The sequence below is a fragment of the Stegostoma tigrinum genome, chromosome 24 (assembly GCF_030684315.1).
Source record: "Stegostoma tigrinum isolate sSteTig4 chromosome 24, sSteTig4.hap1, whole genome shotgun sequence".
Classification (NCBI taxonomy): Eukaryota; Metazoa; Chordata; class Chondrichthyes; order Orectolobiformes; family Stegostomatidae; genus Stegostoma; species Stegostoma tigrinum.
In genome coordinates, this window is record NC_081377.1 from 37,067,976 (window position 1) to 37,086,544 (window position 18,569).

At 41.8% G+C, this 18,569-nt stretch overlaps 1 protein-coding gene across 12 annotated transcripts in view; it reads right to left on the minus strand.

Moving 5' to 3' along the window:
* si:ch211-15d5.11 (nuclear receptor coactivator 7) overlaps nt 1-18,569 on the minus strand; it is a 342,600-nt gene that overhangs the window by 59,661 nt on the left and 264,370 nt on the right. For 10 of the 12 annotated variants that reach the window (XM_059654356.1, XM_059654355.1, XM_059654357.1 and 7 more), the window contains 2 exons: nt 3,326-3,396; nt 3,130-3,237 (listed from right to left, as the gene is read on the minus strand). In XM_059654356.1, coding sequence (XP_059510339.1) covers nt 3,130-3,237; nt 3,326-3,396 — 179 coding nt within the window. Of the gene's footprint in view, nt 1-3,129; nt 3,238-3,325; nt 3,397-8,282; nt 8,549-13,816; nt 14,001-18,569 lie in introns of all 12 variants that reach the window. The other 2 variants (XM_059654366.1, XM_059654365.1) reach the window with 2 other exon arrangements.

Below are 18,569 nucleotides of genomic sequence, written 5' to 3' on the forward strand. Positions count from 1 at the left end.
CCTAACATAGAACATAGAACATTACAGCACAGTACAGGCCCTTCGGCCCTCAATGTTGTGCCGACCTGTCATACCGATCTCAAGCCCATCTAACCTATACTATTCCATGTACGCCCATATGCTTATCCAATTTCGACTTAAATGTACCTAAAGTTGGCGAAACTACTACCTTTGCAGGCAAAGCGTTCCATTCCCTTACTACTCTCTGAGTAAAGAAACTACCTCTGACATCTGTCCTATATCTTTCACCCCTCAATTTAAAGCTATGCCCCCTCATGCTCGCTGTCACCATCCTAGGAAAAAGGCTCTCCCTATCTAACCCTCTGATTATTTTATATGTTTCAATTAAGCCACCTCTCAACCTTCTGCTCTCTAATGAAAACAGCCTCAAGTCCCTCAGCCTTTCCTCGTAAGACCTTCCCTCCATATCAGGCAACATCCTAGTAAATCTCCTCTGCACCCTTTCCAAAGCTTCCATATCCTTCTTATAATGGGGTGACCAGAACTGTACGCAATACTCCAAGTGCGGCCGCACCAGAGTTTTGGACAGCTTCACCATAACCTCTTGGTTGCGGAACTCGATCCCTCTATTAATGAAAGCTAAAACACTGTATGCCTTCTTAACAACCCTGTCAACCTGGGTGGCAACTTTCAAGGATCTGTGTACATGGACACCGAGATCTCTCTGCTCATCTACACTACTAAGAATCTTACCATTAGCCCTGTACTTTGCATTCCGGTTACTCCTACCAAAGTGCATCACCTCACACTTGTCTGTATTAAACTCCATTTGCTACCTCTCAGCCCAGCTCTGCAGCTTATCTATGTCTCTCTGCAACCTACAGCATCCTTTGTCACTACCCACAACTCTACCGACCTTAGTGTCGACTGCAAATTTACTAACCCTTCCTCTACGCCCTCATCCAGGTCATTTATAAAAATGACAAACAGCAGTGGACCCAACACCGACCCTTGCGGTACACCACTAGTAACTGGTCTCCAGGATAAACATTTTCCATCAACTACCACCCTCTGTCTTCTTTCAGCAAGCCAATTTCTGATCCAAACTGCTATATCTCCCACAATTCCATTCCTCCGCATTTTGTACAATAGCCTACTGTGGAAAACCTTATCGAACGCCTTGCTGAAATCCATATACACCACATCAACCGGTTTACTCTCAGCTACCTGTTTGGTCAACTTCTCAAAGAACTCAATAAGGTTTGTGAGGCACGACCTTCCCTTCACAAAACCGTGCTGACTATCCCTAATCAATTTATTCTTTTCTAGATGATTATAAATCCCATCCCTTATAACCTTTTCCAACACTTTCCCAACAACTGAGGTAAGGCTCACTGGTCTATAATTACCAGGGTTGTCTCTACTCCCCTTCTTGAACAGGGGAACCACATTTGCTATCCTCCAGTCATCTGGCACTATTCTTGTAGACAATGACGAGTTAAAGATCAATGCCAAAGGCTCGGCAATCTCTTCCCTGGCTTCTCAGAGGATCCTAGGATAAATCCCATCCGGCCCAGGGGACTTATCTATCTACACCCTCTGTAGGATTTCTAATACCTCTTCCTTGTGAACCATCCTAAGTGATTGGGAAGAAATCACCCAGGTTAGATTTTATTCCTGAGCAATCCTCCATATATTTTAGGTAGGGATCAGTAGCACAGCCCTAAATGACAATAGCTCAGGTAAGCTCACAGCTAGTTGCAGTGGGCAAGACTTGTGTTCTCTGAGTTGGAAGACCATTCAGAGGCTTCATTCAGAGCACCTGACTTAATAAAAAATAAGTGAGAGGTTGATTCAACAAGAAAGTGTCTTTTCAGTTCTTTTTTTCACAACTTCAATTAACAATATATGAAACATCAGCCAGGCTTTTAGTTGTGTCTCCCCAAGGCAAGTAAGGAAATCCTGTAAGCATTCCTTCAGCAGTGGCATCCTACTTTGCTGTTGGGTGCACATCTCTGGTTAACTATGTTGACACATTGGACACAAATAGAGGTGACTAGAAAATCCCACATTCTTAATCCCTGGTTAACAAGGCTCTTAATCAGGCCAGCTGCTTGTCCACTTTGTGAGAGCAGCTGACCTTGCCAGCCTCAAATCCAGGTGGTATTTGGAATGGGTGGAAAAACCTTATCAATATTCAGTCCTATGGTTTTCAGGACCCATTCCCTTTGAAAATTCAGCCCCTGAACTCTGATTCAGTTGTTAAATCCACTACTGTATTCCAAGACCTCTGTAGGTAACCATAGCTACAATTAATAACAGTGGGGGTGTATGGGAGTGATTGTATGCACCTTAATACATCAGCATTTGGACTTTAAACTGTTAAAATTCAAACTTTAATTCAACACCATTTGTTCATATTTTTGGAGTTAGGATTGGAAAAATGAACAGTAAAAGGTTAAATAGGTATGAAAAATATTAGAGAAATGGTTTCTACACTGTTACACACTCATGTTAACGTACTGTAAACAGATTCCTTAAAGTTCAACCAGAAACAAACACTTTTTTTCTGTTAGACATTGTTTAAGTGGTCTTGTGGCACCATGGCTAGCTCACTGCCTCTGAAACAAAAGCTTCTCCTCCAGGATTGATGGTCAAGGAAAGTCTGTTTGCAATGTGGCCAACAAGTGTCAGATTACTAATCCTTCCAACATGCTAACAGGACGCAGTATGAGCAAGAAAGCCAAGAATGGAAAGAAATTGGAAACTCTATCTTTCCAGAATGCAATATGAGCAAGAAAGCCATGCAATATAAAGAAACAAGCAACTCTATCTTTGCTATCCATGGATGCAAGCTACAACACGCACAAAAAATGCATGTTGCCAGCGACTCAGACTCCAAGGGGAGTTAGTTTGCTCAGTTGGCAGGATGGCTGAATTAGATTTATGCCATTAGCGTGAGGTTCAATTACCCCATTCAGGCTGAGGTAGATTTGCCTTCTGTGCATAATCCATGGTTAAGGTCATGGTAATGAGAGTCAGACCTGCCTTTAGGCAGAGAATTCAAGGAAAAGACAACAACACTCTAAATCACTGTGTGCTGAAAAGTTCCTGATCTTTTTTGGGATTTCCTACATATGCGGTTCTTATCAGTAACCATTCACATACCTGCCCTGGAACAATACTTCGTGAATACAACTTGTTTAATTGGACCAGTTGATTTGGTGTACTGTTGAACTTCAGGGCTATGCTACACAGTGTGTCCTCCACTCCTGCCTGTAAAAAGAACCATATACAGTATCTCTATCTGTAACGTTCATGATAAAGACAGGCAAAATAAGTAGTAGAATTGGAGAATACTTACTCTGTATTCCATTGTACCCACTGGTTTCTCGTGGATTAATTTCCGAACATTCTTCTCTTCTGTTTGATTTTCTGAAGGATTTTGAAAGAAAATACAGTTACAAATGTATAACCAGTCGAGGTTTGTCACTGTGGGCAAAGAGGCCAAATCATGTGATCTTCTGTCCAAACATGGCTTTGAATATAGATGTTTGAGGGATGGCCTATGCAAGGTGTTTAAAATGTTAACATGATTTAGTAGGGTAAATGTAGAGAAACTATTGGTTTTCTGACAAACAAATGAAGAAGGAAGACTTATATTTTTAAAGTTAGATCACTTAGTAGGAAAACTGAAAGGTTTTTGTTCACACAAGGTGGAGCAGAAATTTAGAGTTCTTTCCTCAACAAAGCTCTAGATGTCAGGACCTCCCTCAAAACTGATACTGAGGAATTTTTGGCATGTAAACAATACAGAGACAGAAAATTAGAGCAGACACACAAATCTGTCGTGATCTAATTGGATGGCAGGCCTTGTTGTTGTGGCCTAGTGAATAAGATAGATTTAAAATCTATAATAGCTGTGTAGTCCAAGGAACTGGATTCAGATTTCAGTCAAATCAGTGTGGTTCATTCTTTTGGTTTTAGTGCTCTTGTGGTGTGCCAGAAGGTCCAGTTCAAGTCCGACCTGCTTCACAGTGTGCTATAACATGTCTGAACAGGTTGAATAAAATATCTCTAGTTGAAAGGCAGAGTAGGCTCCATATTTAAATGGTCTACTCCTGCTCCCAAGTCCATTAATGAGTGGAATGGAGTAGATCTTCATCTATACTGTCCTGGCTTAAGGTAAATATTGTATAAGCAGACAAGAGAAATAAAGACATGCAGGATGAAGCATGCCTTCTTTTAGGAATGCCATCTTTCTTGACAAGTCTTTCTCTCTGCTCATGCTATATTTACACCCAGGCAACTTTGAGGAAAGCCCACCCACTATGTTTACAGGCTGTATTAACAGTAATTTATTATTTTTCTGCCAAACAATATGAAACTGACAATCATCTATTTGTAGAAGCCGCAGTTCATAGAATTGTTAAAATTCAGAGCAGAGGTCCTTTCAAACTATCATGCCTGTACTGATCTACTTCTAATGCATGGCCTGTGGCCCAAGTGTCTTCTCATTCCAGTGTCAGTTTCTGTCTTTAGTAGCACCTTAGTGAGTTCCAGACTGCTATCACCCTCTCTGTAAATAAAAAAAACACTCATTTCCCCTCAATCACCTTATGGGAAGAAGGAGGTGCAGTGTCGTTATCACAACACAAGCATCCAGAGGCTCAAGCTAATGCCCTGAAGATGTGATTAAATCCTACTATGGTAGTAGGTGGATTTTTTAAAATTAAAAACATCTGGAATGCAAAGCGTTGTGCAAAATATCACGAATGGTGATGATGAAATTATCACTGTTAGTCATAAAAATGCATTTGGTTCATAATTTCCTCTAGTGGAGAAAATCTGCTGTTCTTGCGTGGTCTGACTCTAGACCCACAATAATCCAGTTCCCTCTTAAAATGACCTCTAATATGACCTTGCAAAATAATCAGTTCAAAGGAAATTGGAATCAGCAAAAATTCAGGCCTTGCCATGATGTCATATCTCCTAAAAAAAAGTACATTTTAAAAAAAAATTCTGATTTCTCGGTTGGTTACTTATCTGCAAAGGGAAATAAGTCCTTTCTAACCTTCATTTGGTTCCTCATAATTTTAGACACCACAATTAATTCTCCCCTCAGCCACCTCTGTTTCAAAGGAAAAATCTTAACCCATCCAAGTTGCCCTCAAAGTTAAAGCAATCATCCTCATAAATCTCCTCTGTACTCTGATTTGTTCATCCTCCCTTGCAGTAAGGGACCAAAACTATCACTGTGGCCTAAATAATGTATTATTCAGTTCTAAGATGATCTCCCTGGTCTTTTATGCCATAATTCAGCTAATGAAGACAAGGATGCATTCTTAACCATCCTATCATGTTGCCTTCAGGAATGTGTGGACATGGACTCCCAATATCCTTCTGATCTCTATCTTACCATTTAGTCTTTATTCCCTTTCCATTTTTTCCCCTCCCAAAGGCATTACCTCACATTTTTTTGGATTGTATTCTATTCGTCACATTTCTGCCCAGATGAGCAGCTGACTGGCTGTTTTCTGAACTCTACTGCTTTCTTATTAATCAATAATTTTCTGATAATTCTCAACCACATAGTGAATTGTTGTATCACCTGTAAACTCCTCAAAAGCTAAGAACCAGCATTAATTCTAATCGAATGCAAAATCGTGAATCAAATTTATTTTCATAGATGAAACTAATTAGTCACGGGGCCAAGTCCAAACTTGTATATATGCTGGGCACTGAACATCCATGATAGTGTAATTTGACATAGTGGGAGTGAATGAAAAAGGGCTTCTCAACGTTTTTTGGGGGAATTGAACAAAAATGATGGGAAAGGAAACACAAGACGGATCCTTGATTTCATATGCAAATAGTGAAAAGCCTTGTGCTTTGCTCATGTGTTGGCTATCAAGGGGAAATGTTGCTTGTTACCTTCAATATGGTCTGAAAATGAGTCTTGAGTTAATGAAGACCAGAGGGTTGGTTCAAGTTCCACCAGCCCATGAGGGATATCATAATGTGTTTGAAGAGACTGATTAAAATAACTGATATATTCTGAAGGAAAGTCTGACACCAAATGGAATGATGGAACGAGTGATAGATTTAGTAATTAGAGTTCATTGGCTTTGAATTGGTGATATAAATATGGGAGCTAGTAATTAGTGGTGTTATAGTTGTTGCCCTGCGGTAGTGTCCCTACCTCTGAGCTAGGAGACCAAGGTTTAAGTCCCACCAGCTCAGAAGTGTGTAATAACATCTCCCACGAGGTTGATAAGAAAATATTAAAATAAAGTTATCGATAAGGTGTAGCTAAATGAAATAAAGTTCTCAGATAGAACTGTAGACTTGAATTTTAAAATACAATTATCTTTTGGATTATAACAGTGTTATGTTAAACGTTTCTATAGGCATTGGACCTGGTTACCTGGATGGTGCTTACAGAAGACAAACTGCACATCTAACTTCCGCTTCTCTTCTTTCAACTTTTATAAAAGCTTTCTGTTGTTCTGGACAAAATCCATCACCATCAGGTCTGTACCATAACACTGTGTGAAATGGGCATGAATTGCTGAGAATCATTGTTCAACTTCACAGTCAATAAATATGAAGTTGGAAAAGCACAACTGGTCAGACGGCATCCGAGAAGCAGGAAAGTGAACGTTTCAGACCAAAACCCTTCATCACGATTGGGGAGCAGTCAGGGAGCCTAGAAGTAAATAGAAGGGTCGGTGGGATGGAGATCGGTGGATGCAGGTCGGGGTTATTGTGATTGTTCAGTGGAAAGGGTGGAGTGGAGAGCTGAGAAGGAAAATGGACAGGTTAGGTCAGGTCAGGAGGCAAGGAGGAGGGGGAAGGCTGGATATGGGATAAGGCTGGAGGTGGAGGGATGTTGAAGCTGGAGAAGTCAATATTGAGGCCATTGGACTCTAAGCTCCCAAGGCAAAATATCAGGTGTTGTTCCTCCAGTTTACGTTTGGCCTCACTCTGACACAGGAGGAGGCAAAGGATGGGCATGCCACCAGGGGAGTGGGAGGAGGAATTAAAATGGACGGCAACCAGGAGGTCAGGTTGGTTGATATGCGCAGAGCGCAGATCGTCCATAAACCCCCAGTCTCTGATTCTATGTTAGTGCTTCCCTGTATAGAAGAGACCACATCGGGAGCAACGGATACAACAGATCAGCTTGGTTGAAGTGCAGGTGAATCTCTGCTGGATCTAGGATTGTTTGGGGCCGTGGACGAAGGTGAGAGGGAAGGTGTAGGGGCAGATGTTGCACCTCTTGTGGTTGCTGGAAAAGGTACCGGTGTGGTGGGGAAATTGGCAGGGAGTGTAGAGTTGACGAGGGAGTCCTGGAATGAACAGTCCCTGTGGAAAACGAATGGGGTGGGGGAAGGAAATATCTTTTTGGTGGTGGGGTCTGATTGTAGGCAGCTGCAATGTCAGAGGATGATGCATTGGATTTGGAGCTTGGTGGGGTGGTACGTGAAGACTAAGGGGGCTGTAGCCCTATTGTTGTTGTGGGGTGGTTTGAGGGCAGAAGTGCAGGAAATGGAGGAGATGCAGTTGAGGGCATCCATAATTTCAGAGGAGTGGAAACTATGGTCCCTAAAGTAGGAGGTTATCTGGGATGTTTTGGAGTAGAATGCTTCACCCTGGGAACACATGCAGCGGAGGTGGAGGAATTGTATGGGTTCGCGTTTTTGCAGGGGGCGGGTGAGAAGAGGTGTAATTGAGGTAGCTGTGGGAGTCAGTTGGTTTGAAATGGATGTCAGTGGTGAGTTGATTTCCAGAGATGGAGTATGAGATGTCCAGGAAGGGGACGGAGGTGAAATTGAGGTCAGGGTGGAAGGGGTTGACGAAGTTGATGAACCACTTTAGCTCTTCACTGGAGCACAAGACAATGCTGATGCAGTCATCAATATAGCGGAGAAAGAGGTGAGGGATGGTTCCCATGTAGTTGTGGAAGGAAAGCTGTTCCAAAAATCCTACAAAGAGCAGGATTAGGTCTGGATCCCCTTCCCTTCCCCAGTCCTGACAAAGAGTTTTGGCCCGAAATATTGAATTGCCTGCTTCTCGGATGCTGTCTGACCTGCTGTGACTTTCCAGCTTCACATCTATTGATTCTGGCTTCCAGCTTCTGCAGTCCAACTTCATAATCTATTATACCCCATTTCTTTTGTACGTAAATATTTTTAAAATGGATTTGGAATTTTGTTCCATATATTGCAGCAAAATCTTTTTCTATGCGATTAAAACACAATTTGGGTTGATTTATAGGAAAATATCTCACATTGGTGAATAAAAACAAGTAAATGTACCAGAATGCCTTCAAATATAATCTCACTATCTTCCTGGTGTTGGTCAGAAGTGGGCCTCATGTAATAAAAATACTGAAGCGGTTTTCTTGCTCAGCTGCAATCAGTCTACATGCTCTTCCTCTTCAGTGCATGTCATTTTGATGAAATCAACCTCATTGAAATAATTCCTAGCATTAACTCATTGTTTTCCAGATCTGTGAAACTCCTCATCAGTTTTCTCTTCTTCTTGCAATCTTTAGGTTTTTAAAATCTAAAATCAGGGTTACCTACAACAAAAACAACAAGTTATATTTACGTAAAACCTTTAACATAATGAAGTGTCCCATGGTTACCATATAAACATTGTGACTACAAGAGAAGATCAGAGGCTTGGAATATTGTGGCAAGTAACTCACCTGCTGACTCTCTAAAGTCTGTTCACCATCTACAAGGCACAAGTCATGGCTATGATGAAACAGCCCCACTTGCCTGGAGGGTGCAACTCCAACAAGAAGCTTGGCATCATCCAAGACACAGCAGCCTGCTCGGTTGGCATCACATCCACAAACATCCAACCCCTCTATCATCGACGCTCAGTAGCAGCAGTGCGTACTATCTACAAGATGCACTGCAGAAATTCATCAAAGATCCTCAGACAGCACCTTCCAAACCCATGACTACTTCCCTCTAGAAGGACAAGGGCAGCAGAAATATGGGAATATGGGAACACCACCATCTTCATGTTCCCCTCCAAGCCACTCACCATCCTGACTTGGAAATATATTGTTGTTCCTTCATTGTTGCTGGGTCAAAATCTTAAAATTCCTTCCCTAATGGCATTGTGGGTCAACCCACAGCAGGTGGACTGGAGTGGTTCAACAAGGCAGCTCACCACCACCTTCTCAAGGGCAATTAGGGAGAGGCAAGCCAGCGACACCCACATCCCACAAATGAATTTTAAAAAACTATTACAGGCATCTTTAGTTTAAACTAATTTTAGAATTTTGTTTTAAAAGGAGCACTAAGTACAGCTGTTTCTCTTTGGGTAAGTGCACTAGGTATCAGGCCATCCAAACCCAGATCAGGAAGGCCTAGATGCAATCCCTGAGTTGAGTAACGTTAATGGCAATGTCAGCAAGACAGTTTGGTTCAATTCATGTCTGTGTTATGAAGATGAAAACTCAGCTATATTCTCCACTTAGGCAGCTAACCAATGAACCCTGTATCTGTGTGAAAGCAAGACTTGATATGGCTTTGGTACTTCCATGATAGCTTACCAATGACCACTAACTATGGATTTGTTCTTTAAATCAAGATGCTATCTTCAGTGAGGAGCAATGAGAGGGAAAATATGGAGGGTGTGCGCCCCTTCTAAACTACTTATGCCGAGGCTGGCTTTCTATTTTTAATTCCCTCCATATGAAGGAATTCACGTTTAACTGTTACCAGCCATTTAGGCTTTCAATTGTTTACACTTGAATAGGATTTGTTTTTGTACAAACTGCAGTGATGCTTGAGTTGGGTAAATTCAGTGCAAGATAGTTGTGTGGTCTCAGGAGTAATTTGGCCAGAGAGACTTAACAGATAATTGCATGCAATGCTCTCACTAAGAAAGCAACTGTGTGACTTCTGTCATTGTCTAACAGACCAATCGACAAAGGGACGATAAATTTAATTAGTATTTTGTCTAGATATTTAGTAGCATTAGATTGTGTTGGTTTTCGCTTCTATTGGCAACCCCCAAAAGTACCTGAAGACAGTATTTACAAAACTATGCACAGTCTGTGAAACAAACTGCATTTTCCCAAGAACGCACCCACCCCTGACCACTCCATCTCCCATTTCTAACATAGATTATCATCTTTGAAAGAATAAATAGCTGAGTGAATCCTGCAGGCATCCAAACCCAGGACCCAACTGCCTGAAGTGCAAGACTTTGTTCAATTGAGTTATCCAGTACTTATACATTCAAAACGCAACAATGAGAACAGGCACGTTGAGTGGAACGTTAAATCCTGCTTTCACTGCCATCCAAACATCTATAAAAACTGAAGAAAAGTTAAAACAATCGTAGTACAATAACCTACAGATTAAATGCAAATACACATATATTGATTGCATTGTTTTAAAAACATATTTTGTTCTTAGATTCTCTTAAACATTATTTTACACTGATTATCACACTTGTTTATTCTTCTGAGAAGACCAAATCCTTTCTACAGCAACAGCTGCCTAATTGATGTGAAAAGCATGCAATAATCTTGGCTCAGTATGTTGCCACTGTCAACTCAATGTTTTCACCTGAACAGTCCGCAATCAACATCAACTCCCCGTATTGAATGAGTGCACTCAAGCTTGCGCAGGCCATGGCAAATTTTACACTCAACATGGTCGGATCAAAAAAAAGGTTAGTTGATTTACCCAGAGGTTATAGTTTAGCACAGCTTTACCCTTTCATTCCTGAAGTCACTGGACTATGAATTGAATTATGTGTAAAAATGGATACATGGGTGGGGAATTTGCAGACTACCTGCATCAGATGGTACCAATGGAAACAAAATCCATGCTGCAAGTCAATAATAACGATCTGTGCCTGCAGCCAGTTTAGACCATTCTACTCCTTTGGTGTTGGGAGGAGGCACCAGGATGGTACTTACGGGCAGGCAACATTTCTTAAAGGGACTGCAGATGTAAAATTAGGAGTCCAAGTTATGGAAGACATGGCTAAAGGAGGGAGACAGGAGATACAATGTCCCTCTGATGTTGTGTTGGTGATTTGCTGCCATGAGAGAAGTGAAATAGGAATACTGTTCTCCCTTAACTGCATCTCCCCACCTCTCAAGCTGTCTACTGGAGGAAGAAGGAGGAGGGTAAATGAGGAAATTAATATTAAAAGAAATGCCACAATAATATGGCTCCAGAGGGGGAAATAAAATCAATGATCTATTAAGAGTTGTAAAGATAAGAAATCTGCTAAAATACTTTCTCATCACAGCCAGGCCACCAACCATTTCAATAAACAAAGGACTTACAACACTCCCTTTCCACAAGATCTCTGCACAGTACTGCAATCATTGCACCATACTTTATTGAACATCATTATGATTTATTCACAAACTTAAAACTATCACAAACTTCATTTACCCACAAGTTCCATCTCACATGCCTATGCTCAGCAGCTCAACTGAATCAGACACATTCTCCAAACACTTAACTAACACAGTTGACTCTTTCCCACAGGAGAGCTGGTACAACAACAAACAAGAAGCTGCCAGTGGAAGGAAAACAAAACAGCTCATGCATCCTCTATTTCTGTTTAAAGCATCCTGGCTGTCATGGGAAGGGTAGGGTGAAGGTGCTGGAGACACTAGGTATATTTTTTTAAATATCACTGTCGCTTTCAACCTCTCCCTCAACCAATATACTGTGCATGACAAATTTCAGACACCCACTTCTTTTCTTTTGTTCTCATTCATACCACGGTTACTCTTTTGTCTTTCATTTCGGCTGCTTAGAATATCGAGGCCCTTCAGTCAGAGGAGAAAGTGGACTACAGTGCTTGAGGTACAAAGTATAACTTGACCTTATTCTTGCAAGTAGCAGTCCAGATAATGATACTATGTAGACTCTTCTTTAATTCATTCTCAGAATCAGGGTGTCACTGGTTGGGCCAGCATTCATTGCCCACCCAGAGGTCAGTTTAGAGTCAACCACATTGCTGTGGATCTGGAGTCCATGTAGTCCAGACCAGGTAAGGAAGCAGCTTCCTTCCCTAAAGGCCATTAATGAACCAGATGGGTTTTTCCAACAATTAACAAAAGATTCACGGTCATCATTAGACTCTTAATTCCAGATTTTGAGGGTAGGATACAGGACAGATCAACATACACTGTCCACCAGATACAAGTGCACAGGAGCTATAGCAGGAGGATAAGATGCCACAGATTCACCAGAGGGCAAGGCCACATATTAGTTCTGTTGCACAGAAATTTAGTCTGATCTACCTAAGAAGGTGGTTCATATGGAAATACTTGAGTCAGCCCAACAGAAAACCTGCATACAATGCATAGAGAAATCAAGTTACCTGAAGACTTTTTACAGAATATGAGGGCTTTTCTATCCAACAAAAAAGCGGTCAGCACTCAGCATCGTAGTGAAATTTTCCATGACAACTCCGTCAACTTCAGCCTTGGCAACATAACAGAGGCAGCAGTTGTCCTCTGTTTTCATGACTGCATATCTGCTCCCCTGCCAGTTCACTTGCTCCTGTGCCTCAACCAGCTGGCCCTGACTTCCTACCGTTTACACTAAGATGGTGCACTCTGTGGATGAGTCCTCGATGGACTAACCTGTTTGAGGCAAGGCCATCAGGAAAGTACTCAATGAAAATTCAGCAGTATTTCGTCTCTCATAATTGGGTGGCACGGTGGCTCAGTGGTTAGCACTGCAGCCTCACAGCGCCAGGGACCCGGGTTCAATTCCAGCTGCGGGTAACTGTCTGTGTGGAGTTTGCATGTTCTCCCCATGTCTGTGTGGGTTTCCTCCGGATGCTCTGGTTTCCTCCCACAGTCCAAAGATGTGCAGGCGAGGTGGATCAGCCATGCTAAATTGCCCATAGTGTGCAGGGGTGTGTGGGTTATAGGGGGATGGTTGTGGGTGGGTTGCTCCAAGGGGTGGTGTGGACTTGTTGGGCCGAAGGGTCTGTTTCCACACTGTAGGGAATCTAATCTAATTATATATTCACTTACAAGTGAAAAACTGATAATCATAAATAACTCTTGCTGATACATTAGTGCTAGACTCATGCCTCCAATGATTCCCATTCACTGCATTTCTTCTGCTTTTAGATTCTTAAAAATCAGAATGTAGATTTTCTAGCTGAGTTTGAAGCATGGTCGAGGAATCTTCATGACTAAAAAATCCCAAAATCACATGTTAATGTTGCTCCTTTACCATTTCCTGTTCAATCATTTAATCAGCCATCAGGGAAACAACTTCTTCAACCTGCTATTTACAAACTATGAAAACTTAAAATGTGAAGAGTAAAACATAAGCAATATAATAATCCTGGAAAGAAAATGTGAAATAAAGTTAGTTGCAAAATTTGGCTTTGCACAGTTGCCTGGAAAAGATAAAAATGGTGTAGACCGCTGCTGGTGGTCTGTCCTGATCACAGTATTTGGAACAGAGTTGTGCAGCCATGTTATACATGCTTCAGAACTACATAGCAATCATGATGTTAATCAGCATCAAGTGCTGATTTGGCTGTATATCTGCCATTTTGGACCGAGCAGGTCCTTTTAAAATCTCTCTTAAATACACTCAGCTGATCAAGTGTTCAACTGCAGAAGGAATACCCTCTAGCACTGTTTAAATGTATCAGAATGGAACTTTCTGGTGAGGTGGTTCTGGCTTTCATCGTTGTGAGAGATCTGGTGCAAGTACAGTATTGTGTGTCTGGAGGAGCTCACACAGTTTTCAGAAACAGTTCCATTTCTGTTACAGAGGTGCACACCAGCTTCAAGACCTGCAGGCTAATTTTGGCTCATGCTCACCTCAAATGATCCTGTGCCTCTTGTTGCGCATGCAGCATAGTTTATGCTGTGTTCCATGCCACAATAATGGAACTGGGCTGTCAGAATGCGTGCTGATCACATCACCTTGATTGGGCATAAATAATTGTGCATCTTGATCTTGCCTCATACAAATCGGCCATTTCCAATTTTTAGCCCATGTGCCCTTTAAAGAAATGTGAAATTGAGTTTGCGGCACTGTATTTGGACCACAGTTAACCTGGTGTGTACTGGTTTTGTCTATAGCTCCATTCAAAGCTTAAAGTGATGTGTAAACTTCTTCATGTATACACTTCTTGTAACTTGTAGTAAAAATTGCAAACTTGGTGCCAACTTTAAAACCAGGCAAAAGAGAAACAGGGCAAGTCTTATGGATGAATATCAGGAACAAGCACAGACAACTGTAGTAGATTTCTTAACAGTACACTAGCTGGTACAGACATTTATTAAAAATAACAATCCTCAATGCAGTTTTTATATTTGATTAAATTCCAGTGATTCCTCATGTACTTACCTTGTACAGCCAGCAGCAACTCCAAACAAACTATGGGCTTTGCAAAGACCAAAGGCAAGAGCATTTGTTTTTATCTATTGAGTCTTTCTGGTACCTGACTGTAGTTTATCGCTACAATATTTTTAGTTTGACACTGCACTGTGCATCGGAAATTAGTGACAGTAGCAAATGGTTCATATAATTAAAGCAGCTTTAGTTCAAGTCCAAGCTGGTTCTCCACTTTATTACTGTTCTGACTGGAGCTAATGATGAACTTGTCTATGAGTCATCCTACACTGATTAAACGGAATAATAAGTGAATGATCCTCAGTCACTGTAGGGTGTTGATTCTTGCAAATTGTAAATAGAATTTTCAGAAGGATGCTTGAAACAGGATCTGGCATGCAACAGAGAAAACAAGGCTCTCCTGTCATCTGAGAAACAACATCCAGAAACACCATCCCCAAATACTTCCAACTCTCATTTATTAAGGAAGTAATTCATCTGTTTTCTTTACTTACAAGGGAAGTGGCTTCTTAGTAAAATATGGTTTCGCTAGCACTCATTACTCTCTGTTCCCTTATTCAAGTAGGCACCCATCATGTAGGAAGTTTAACAATTAGCATCAAGAAGCTATTCAAATGTGTAGGGCATCCAAGCATGATCCTACCCTCATCCAATATTCATGTACAGCAAGAGTTAGTAAACTATGACCAGGTGTAGGAATAATTTCCTGCCATCATGCCCACCACTATTTTCAGGGTACTGAAAGGAACAGCAATAGCTAGGGCAGGAGTATAGTATGATAACTGACACAGATTAGTGAATGAACTTGGAGTTTTCCTGTTGCGTACAACTCAGCTGTTGAGTCAATAAAATTGCTGACCTGCTAGAAAAGCCTAAGTGATCCAAAAGATTAACAGAAAATCTTTCAGCTAGGTTCAGGGCAGGGTGAGTTGTGTTTCAAGTGCCATGTTTTTAAAGGCTACCAAAGACAGCACACAGCACACAAAGGCATTTAGAGAAAGAAATGAGAGGTCACATGGCTACAGTAGCCAACACTAAGGACAATTATATTTATTCAAACATCACCCTCTTCCGTGAAACATATTCTTGCACTATCCCTTGCACTCACAGTTACAGGTTATGTAAATAATTCTATATTCATGGGTACAAAGAAAATTAACATTCATTAACAAACAGGGTTAATTCTAGTCAATTCTACATTCATCACTCTCTGCACATGCATTGTTGGCAAATCTTTAAAGTTATGCAGCTCTCCTAACAGTATGCATGTGAGTTTCCATTGGCTGTTTCTCTAATATCTCCTCATTCTTATGTTGATGTTCCCTCTCCAGGGAGTGTTGGTCCTATGATGAGTGCTATTGCTATGATGACTGTTGTTGCAGAGCGATTTCAGTTGCTGGGAAATAGTGAAACTTTAAGACTGATGATCATTCTGTACTCTGCGCAGGTGGTGAAATTATTTCTTCCTGATTTGCTACCTGGAACTGCAGAACAGCTTCTTGTACCTATTTGTCTATGATTATGACAACATTTCTGGCTATCCACATTCACTGCATATGCTCACAGTACAACAGCTTTACACACATTCCAAGTTGCCACGTGAGCTGACTTTTGTTGGGAATGTTGAACATTTTCACTCTGGCTAGCTCTCCAATGTTCAGCCCTGGCAATGTCTTGACAGTTTTATCAAAGCGAAATTTGTCTTTCTGCAGTTTCACCTCGATTTCGTCATTTATGTCTCACTGCCTCTGGCTTCTGTAAATTTTGCTACTGGAAAATTTTGTTTGGATGCGTCTTCAGCTGAACTACTTCCCACGCCTTCAGTAGACATATTTCTCTACTCTAAGGCTATCTTGTGCAAATCTGTGCTGAATTTTCTTGATGTATTTGTAAATTCTTGGTCAATTTTCAATGGCTTCAAGCCTTTGCAGTGTTTGGGGATAGCATGGAGATGATGTGCAGTCGTGAATTTCCCAAGCATATAAGAACCATTAGAATTTTTCACTCATAAATTGTGGACCACTGCTGCTCATCGCAATGACTGGCCCGTTTTCAGGCATTCTACTGTTGTCACTGATGTCAACTGATCTAACTTCCAACAGTCAGTTTAGTTGTTGATGGTGAGAAGATAATCAGTTCTTGTGAGAGTGAAGTGGTCTAATCAAAGTTACATCCATGTTTTGTCTGGGAATTTTATATGAAAGCAACTCTTTAACGTGCTGTTTGTATGCTGCATATAGACCTTTGCCGAGTACATCAGGAAGGATGCGAGCCTGAGAGGGGTGACTATTCCAGGCAGCAGAGGCCTGCAGGTCAAAGCCTCTCTGGACATGGATGATGTCGCTGTTTTCTACTCGGATCCACAGACAGTGAGGAGACTCTTGAGCATCTGCAACCAATGTGAACTGGCCTTAAATGCCAAGGTTATTAGGGGCAAGAGCAAGGCCATGTTCTTTGGGAACTGGGCTGCCCGATCCTTCATTCTCTTCACCGTCAGGACAGACTACCTGAAGGTGCTGGGTATTTGGTTCAGAGGGGCTGAGGCATGCACCAAAACTTGGGAGGAGCGTGTCACCAAAGTGAGGCAGAAGCTAGGCAGATGGGAGCACTGGTCCCTCTCGAATGCAGGTAAAAAAACCTGGTCATCAGATGTGAGTACTCTCTGTTGCTGTACATAGTGCAGGTCTGGCCTATTACCTGAGCCTGTGTCGCTGCAGTCATTTGGGCCATCTTTCACTTCCTTTGGAGATCGAAGATGGACCAAATTCAAAGGGACATTGTATATAAAGAACTCAACAAGGGGAGAGAAAATAGACCCAATGCTACCCTCACCCTGATGGCCACCTTCGTGTGTGACTGCATCAAACTGTGTGTGGACCCTCAGTACGCAAGCACCAAGTGTCACTACATTCTGAGATTCTACCTGTCCCTGGTGTTGCGAAGGATAGGTTTGGCCTCATTGCTGTGGAACACTCCAAGTAATTGAACTGTCCCCATCACCTGTCTTTCGTGGAGAAATTTTTGAAGAAAAACACCTTTGACCACAGATCCATCAAGCAGTGGTCAGCATGTAGTGTCCTTGAGATCCTTCAGGAAAAGGAGAGGGTGGGTCATGTTGGCTGGTTCCATGTGCAGACTGCTAAAGTCATTTGGCAGAATGCCTCATCACTAGAGCTTTTCAGCATGCACCAGGACATTGCTTGGCTGGTGGTGAGAAGGGCTCTGTCTGTGAGATCCTTCATGCATGTCTCGGGTCTCTGCGCCACCACACACTGCCCTCGAAGTAGCTGCAGGGGGACGAGACTGTCGTACACATCCATGTGCCTATGCAAAGTAAGTCTGGGAAGAAATGTAACGGTTTTTGTCAAGGTTCGTCCCAAGCTGCTCCGTGACACGAAACTGTGTGCTATACGGTCTGTTTCCCAGGGCGCACACCAAAATCACCTGCGCCTGGAGGACCATCAATGTGGTGAAATATGGTCTTTGATCTGCCTGAAACTTGCTGGTCTTTGACTGAGTGTTGCAGACTGGTACATTTCAAAGTCTAGGCCTACATGCTCAGGGACGTAATAAAGCTTGGTGCAGCTGCCTCCAAGGCACAATGAAGAAAGACTACCATGTAAGGTAACAAAATGTGAGGCTGGATGAACACAGCAGGCCAAGCAGCATCTCAGGAGCACAAAAGCTGATGTTTCGGGCCTAGACCCTTCATCAGAGAGAGCCATGTAAGGTAGTTCTGCCAAAGATAAGCAGGAAGTCCATTCAGCAACGGAACCCTACAGATGCCTCAGCTAAATGTCAAGAGTTTAATTGTAAATATAGAGAAAGACGAATGCCCATGTTTATTTCATTTTCTGTAATGAATGACAGTATAGATTGGAATGGTTACATTAACTATGTACATAAAGATTTCCTTTTAGGAATAATGTATATTTTTGCAATAAATAAAATAAAAATTTCTTATAAATATAACTTGAGATGATGTGGTGCTTAACCGCACTGCTCATGTTTGATCATCACAGCATTTCTCTTGCCTTCCTTAAACAAAAACAGAAGTTGCTGGAAATGCACAACAGGTCTGGCAGCATCTGTGAAGAAAAAAATCAGAGTTAACGAGTCAGGTCCGGTGACCCTTCCTCAGACCCACGGGTCCTCACTGGACCCAAAACATTAACTCTGATTTTTTTCTTCACAGATGCTGCCAGACCTGCTGGG